This window comes from Galeopterus variegatus, unplaced genomic scaffold (assembly GCF_000696425.1).
Source record: "Galeopterus variegatus unplaced genomic scaffold, G_variegatus-3.0.2 Scaffold182, whole genome shotgun sequence".
Classification (NCBI taxonomy): Eukaryota; Metazoa; Chordata; class Mammalia; order Dermoptera; family Cynocephalidae; genus Galeopterus; species Galeopterus variegatus.
Genome location: NW_007726293.1, coordinates 20,429 through 27,581, shown reverse-complemented (window position 1 = coordinate 27,581; position 7,153 = coordinate 20,429). Strand labels below are relative to the sequence as shown.

Here is a 7,153-nt window from a genome sequence, read left to right as displayed (position 1 = left end):
ATTTATCTGGATCAATCACACCACCGGAGGTTTTTAAAAATATATTAATAATACGGCATGACATTAATCGAGTCATCTGGGAATCTTCCTCTAGAGTGGTGAGAATCTGAGGCATCAATATTTCTTGCACTTCTTGTATCTGCAATTAATAAACATACATGAGATGTGGTTTACAATTACATCTATCCTGATGATAGAGACGATTATTCGTGTCCTCCTGCCTGTAAGAGACTTGGTTTTGATACAAATATAATGGAGTTTAAAATGCTGCTTTGAAAGTTTTACCTAGGAAGTAAACTTGAATCTCGATTTTAAAATTTAGATAATTTGAACATTTTTGTTTAACTTGGTCAGGTGATTCTTAAAAAATTCAATACTTATAATTCCTTAGCAAGGCCAAAATCCTACATATAGTGCAACTGCGTATATGTCCAATAAAATTTTTGGAATATTTTGACTTAAGTAACAACCCTTCTGTGTACCAGGAGGTGGCGCTCATGCACTGTGCAGGTGCCAGGTAAAGCCTTCCCTGGGGCATTTCTGGAATTGACAACGCATATACATTCGTGATATAAAGGCACAAGCACAAAGCAACAGCAGAAATATCAATTAGTACTGCTTCTATTCTGTTTCCTAATTCCCTGTAGTAGCTAGAGATATTAATAAAAATAATGCAGAAAGCCTGAGTCCTGTCTTTAGTTTGAATACTGGGATTAAATTCTTGGCCTTGTAAAGAACATTCAAGATGTTAAGAAAAAGACACCAAATCCCCAGGATTATCGAGGAAAACGTGTGCCACCCCTCTCTGCCCAGCCCAGGACTGGCAGCCTCTGCCCTGCTCTCCCACCAGCTCCTTCCAAGCTGCCAGCCTCACCCTTTGCTTCCCTCCCCTCTGCTCCTTGTTTGAGAAAAACACTTTGCTGGAGCAGCTTCCCACAGTGGTGAAGGAGCCGCTGCCTCTCCACCAATGTAAGCACTTTCCATGCTGCAGAAGGTCTGCCAGGGACACCACAGAGAACCTCAGGGTCCCCCTGCCACCTTCCCAGGCCCCCATGAGGATACACTGAGAGCTGTACCTGTTTGGCTGACAGGACCTCGCTGCTGGTGAGCGCCCAGAGGCAGGACACGGCGGCTGTGCGGATGGCTGCAGCAGTCCTCCCTGCATGCCACTGAAGATTGGGAACCAGGATGTCCTTTATAACTGTCTCAAGGTATCTATGAAACTGCCTGGAGCCAAAGCGTGAGAGAGCTTATGAGAAAGGGCAGACAGACTCTCCTTAAAGGAAACATTTTAGTTTGGGAAATTAACTGTGCTGAGAGGAAAAAGCCAAATTGAAGAAACCAGAACTAGATGACAAAACAAGAGAACACTCTCTCCTTCCCTGGGGAAGGAAGTGGCCGTGGAGGGGAGGGACTGGTGCTGCTTTTCCAGTGGAAGAGGGAGATTGCTGCCAAGCCCACCCCACCAGGGAGAGATGGCAGTGGTCACCAAGCAGGGGCCACACTCCGCCTCTCCTGGGGCCAGCAGTAGGTTCAGGTTTTACGAGAACCCAGGTGAGCCCAAAGATGTATTTTCAGCTTTTCTTTACTTTATTGTCAAGGAGCTTCACCTTTCTCTCCTCCTAGCTTCAAAAAGAAGGAGGCTGAGCCACACTTGACCAACATCATCACATCCACAGTCCAGCCACCTCACTCCAACCTGTGTCCATCGTACAGAGACAGGCCCAACAAGTCCCTGACCACAGAAGGAGGCTGAGCCACACTTGACCAACATCATCACATCCACAGTCCAGCCACCTCACTCCCACCTGTGTCCATCGTACAGAGACGGGCCCAACAAGTCCCTGACCATTCCCTGACCACGCGGCCCTCCACTCCAGCAACAATAGTTGCTGCATGGTGACTCTGGCTTTGGAGAGTTGAGATAGGAGGGACACTAGGGAGTCCCAGCCACCCAAGAGCCACAACTCATGGAGATCAGCAGTTCCTGCCAACAGGGGGACTTTATTTTGATGGTGACTGACCAGTTTGACTTGCCATCAAGACAAAAACAAAGCAAAACAAAACAAGAACTCCCAGCTCTGTGTCTGTTTTCACTCTGCCTGCCTGGCTTGGTACTGTGTTAGCGCCACAGTTTCAATACCCCTTAAAAATCACACAGAGAGAAGCCTCAGCATTTCCTATTGATCCCATTGCACCTAGAGGCTTCTACTAAAAGGTCAAAAACACATTCAGCTGACATTCACTAATTTATATCTCAACATTATTCCAAAATACATTCCAAAGATGGCTCATGTCTCCAATATGAACTGTTTTAGTTGAATCCCAGAAGAGTGTCAAAGACTATGCCATGCGGCCAGAGGCATTTCTCTGTACCTCCTGCCTGTCCAAGGCCCCTCTGGCTAACCTTCTGCATAACACTTTGGTGGCTGGGTGTGCCTGCACAGTCCCTTTCTCCTTTTGAAGGCGCCACCTGCTTGCCTCCAGCAGGGGGCATTTCAAAACCAATGATAAAGGTACAAGAAAATTTGGAAAGTTAATTCAGATGATCCATTTCCACATATTCAGTTAGATTTCTAATGTGTTTTAATTTTTAAGCAAAGAACTGTCATTTCCTGCAGTGATTTACATAAAGACTCTTTGGAATGACAACCCCATGTATGTCTTGGAGGCAGTCCACATAAAGTGACCTGGAAAAGTCATGGGTTTGAGGGTACACCATGGCCCTTAGGACAGGCTGTGGCCACATAGCTAGAGTCCTGCTTCCAGAGTCCATCAGAACCTGTTGTCTGAACCATTAAAATGATGGAAAGTAAAAAAAAAAAAAAAGGTTTATTACTTTCAAAAAAAGAACTCTATTGTGTACAGGAAGACGCACATCTATTCCCAGGATTAGGTCCCCTCTAAAATGAGGAAATGTCACAGAGACCTTCCTGAAGGGCTTCTTTAAAACATGGCCACCATTTGGGGGTAACTTGCTCTATCAAGAGACCAAATTAAGTGGGCAAACCATTCATTAAAATCATGCATGTTGCCTGCACTGGCAAGCAATTTTTAAATTAAGAATTTTACTGAGGTTGTCAACATTTCCCCAGTTCTCACAGCCAGTAACGAGTGGAGCCGAGGGCAGTGGCTTGGTGAGGGCTTCTTGGCCACGGTACCTCCTTGCTGTTGCCTTTCTGATTTGTCATGTGCATCTCAACAGAAGCTCTGGCAATAGCAGAAGGCTGGGAGGAGAGAGGCTGGCAAAACCAGGAGAGAAAAAGGACAAATGAAGAAAATAAAAGCATCCCTCAACAGAGCAGTGTGCAGAAAGCCTGGGAAGGGAGGCCTCAGGAGAAGGACAAAAGCCCAGTCAGACAGGCCTACAAGAAGCCCAGCAGCAGGATGAGAGCCCAGGAGGGAGGCCTGGCAGAGGACTGCACAGCAGCTGATGGTCCGGGCTCACTGTTCGAGTACTTCCTTACTTATAAAGAGAATCACGATTCAACCATGGGTTATACTCCCAGAAATGTGCACATCCTCAAACTAAGAGGCTCCTGTCCCCAAATCTCCTAGTTGCTTCTTTCAAGTTTCTGTAGAATATAAGACCTTTGGAACCCTTTTATGATCCATGTGTGTCTGAGGTGGAAACACCCAATTCCAGAAGCCAACCCTTCTCGGGCACCTGGACCTCACATGTGCTGCCCAGCACTGCAAAGACCTGCATGCTGCTGGTGCTTGGCAGCTGCTGACAGAATGAACACATTCTAGACAGATGATGGTCAGCCATAGGTTCCCTTTCCACTGTTTCTATTTCAGCAGAATCAATTATATATTTTATGATTCTAAAAATCAAGACCAAATGAATATTATTTTTTCAAAAGTAAAAAAAAAATATTTCCTGCCTATAAAAATAGCTAATAATTTTAAGGCCAGCCCATGGCTCACTTGGGAGAGTGTGGTGCTGATAACACCAAGGCCACGGATTTGGATCCCTATATAGGGATGGCCAGTTAGCTTACTTGTGAGAGCGTGGTGCTGACAACACCAAGTCAAGGGATAAGATCCCCTTACCGGTCATCTTTAAAAAAAAAAAGCTAGGGCCGGCCCGGTGGCGCACTGGATAGTGCGCCGCTTGGGAAGCGCGGCGGCGCTCCCGCCCGAGGGTTCGGATCCCACATACAGACCGGTTCCCGCTCACTGGCTGAGCGAGGCGCGGGAGCGACACCGAGGGTTGCAATCCCGTTGCCGGTCCCCGGTCCGGTACGGGGGCAACACTGAGGGTTGCGATCCGTTGCCGGACACGGAAAAAAGACAAAAAAAAAAAAAAGCTAATAATTTCACTACAATAATCGCAATTTGAATAACTTAGTTCACCTGACACCGGTTTCTTTCCATAAGTCTTCAAGTGTAGTTTCTTTTGGGAACTTAGCCCAAACTTGAAAGTTGTATTTAGTGTGTTAACTGTTCTCAGGCAGAATTTTTTCACTGCTCTTCACAGAAATACCGCTGAGCATGACTTCTGAAAGGGTAATGCATGCACCATGCTGCAGCACAACCACACTGCCCTGCATGTTATCTCCATGAGGATCTGCCTGCTAATGGGATGGCTGCCAAGGCTCTCAGTTAATATCTTTCTGTGGTCCCTTCTAAGCCTTGAAGTTTCTGCAAACAAGCAGGAAACAACATTTCCTGCAGTATGACAGGCTGGCTAGAGGCCCAACAGCGGAGAGGAGATTAGAGTTACAATCAAAGAAAGGTTTCAATGACCAAATTATTTCCAAATGAAACTTTATAGTTTGTCAGCCACTCTACTTTGACAGATTTGCTTCTTTGGAGGGGAAGGGGTCCCAGGTGCGCACTAAGCCCAAATAGCTCATGCCCTCTCCATCCTGCCATAGCCACAGGCTCTGCCCACCTACGCAGGGGTCCGCTTGGCTGGGGTATGACTGAGTGTGACTCTGGATATTTTGCAAATTTAACAAAGGAAATGGTAGGGCCCTAGGAACAGCCAACCTTCATCAAACCCAGCTGCAGTACCTGGGAGGGGCCTCTTCCTCCACAGCAGTTCTGGATTCTTCAAGCCCACCCACAGGAGACTCAAGGTCACCTCCAGTGCTGTGCCCGGGATGATCTGGCTGCTGTTTCTTCCTCTAGCCACTTGGTCCAACTCTTACCCTAAGCTTCTTTGTTCACCTTTTCCTTTACTTCAAAGTCATAAAATTGGAGGCCCTTAATGTTTTAACGCTAACCTAAACATTCTTTGAGATAATAGAAGAGTATTTCTAAGGCTTTAACCACCAATGGTAATTCAATCAATCCTTTGTTAGGTTTGAAAGGTACCAAAAGGCTTTTAAAACTGAGAACAGCTAATATATAAACCATTAATAATTAATGTTCCCTAAAACTTTTTCATTCAATGGAATTTTAATGACCACACTAAAACAACTTTGATTTATTGTTTCTCTGTGCAGTTGTATTCACTGTGTCAGTGATCTTGCTGTTTACCCAGTGAGGACAGAGACACCACTGGGCTTAGGTTCTTAGAAGCTCAGGGGTTACCTCCCACCTTAGACATCAGTGTGGGGAAGGTGGGGGACCTCTGGCCAAGCACAGTGAAGGGGGAGATGGGGGACCCCTGGCCCAGCACCCTAGGTGGGGCCCACATTGACACAGAGAACTGACTTACCCTTGGGAGTCGACGGTGTCCTTTGGTTTCAGTAGCACTTTGGACAGGACAGAGAAAAGCTTTAGGCGCATCTGTGGATCTCTGTCTGGCTGCAGACAGGCCCTGAGCATGGGGACCACGTGCTGCAGTGCTTCTCCTATGACAGGGCCTGGAAAACAGAAACCAGCGTGTGGTACCAGGTAAACAAGGGCTCCACAGTGTGCTGCCATCATTTATGGATTTCTAAAGACCAGGATGAGGCACACATTCTCAGCACAGAATCTAGATCAACGAGCATGCATCACTCTGGGAAAGGATGTTCTAGGAATGTTGACACAGTGTGTCTAACCTTTCTGACCACATTCTTCCCCCTTTCTGCATCACTGAAGTGATTGTATCAAAGAAAAGTAACTGAGAACATGTTAAGCCCCTCACTCTTATCGTTCGATATGTAAACTTTTTATTTTTCTTATACTTTTCCAAATTCTTAAAAAAAAAATTAAAGTCAAGCGATATTTTAAAGATCAAACAAAATCAATTATTCAAACTAGGTAAATTGTTTAATATTTGCCTCTAAACTTTGCAGCCATCGCTCCTTTCCAAATTTATGACTAGGTGAAGAAATGGATGCAATTCTCCCCATGTTATAAAAAGGTTTCACCCACAGGTGGTACGACTTAGTACCTGGAACTCCCTGCACCGTGACTGGAGTAAAATCATCTCTATTGTCTAAACACAAACTGCAAGCCCCAAGAACATGGACCATGAAACACCTTCTTTGCTTTGCCCTGTGCACACACAACTTTGTGTATTAGAACAGGTCACTCTCAAGCCATTCTGTTTTATAACACATTTTGTTCATTTGGTAATAAGTTAGAGAACAAACAAAGCCACTTAAACCTTTGCTCTTTTAAATTACAGCTTCTCAAACCCTAGTGTTTGCAATGCCTGCAAAATAAAAAAATGAAGCCCCAGAAGAGAGTAGCCTCACTAAACTGCAGCTATGTGTGGGTCAGGGGGAAGAAAAGGAAAAACAAGACAAGAAAAACCACCACCAAGATGATGTGAAAAGGAACTGCTGTCCTGATGAGTGTGACCCTCCAGCACGGGTGAGTGCCAGGAGTTTGCTCAGACCCTCTGTCAACAAATGTCTGGAAATGTCTCAAATAGAGGAGGAGAGAGCATTCAGGAATAAATGTCAGTCTCCCAAGACTGAAGAGTTTTATTCACAAAGAAAAATAGACAAGATGCACAAACAAAAGGAAACATTGAGTTTCAGTGATGTCTTATTGTCCTGTTCCTGCAAAGAACAGTTTTAATGCATGCACTTTACAAGCTATTCTTTACAAAGTGGGACTAAATAAATTATTATTATTATTATTTTTTTTCCTTTTTGTCTTTTTTCGTGACCGGCAACGGATTGCAACCCTCAGTGTCGCGCCCATACCGGACCGGGACCGGCCACGGGATCGCAACCCTCGGTGTTGCTCCCGCCCCTCGCTC

The 7,153-nt window shown here is 45.4% G+C and overlaps 1 protein-coding gene across 1 annotated transcript in view; it reads right to left on the bottom strand.

Annotated features, from left to right (window-relative positions):
* HEATR2 (HEAT repeat containing 2) overlaps positions 1-7,153 on the bottom strand; it is a gene marked incomplete at its 5' end in the record, with an annotated part of 35,679 nt that overhangs the window by 8,102 nt on the left and 20,424 nt on the right. Inside the window, 3 exons of the mRNA XM_008564255.1 lie at positions 1-139; positions 1,077-1,227; positions 5,672-5,819. The exon at positions 1-139 is cut by the window's left edge and continues 6 nt beyond it. Coding sequence (XP_008562477.1) covers positions 1-139; positions 1,077-1,227; positions 5,672-5,819 — 438 coding nt within the window. The remainder of the gene's footprint in view (positions 140-1,076; positions 1,228-5,671; positions 5,820-7,153) is intronic.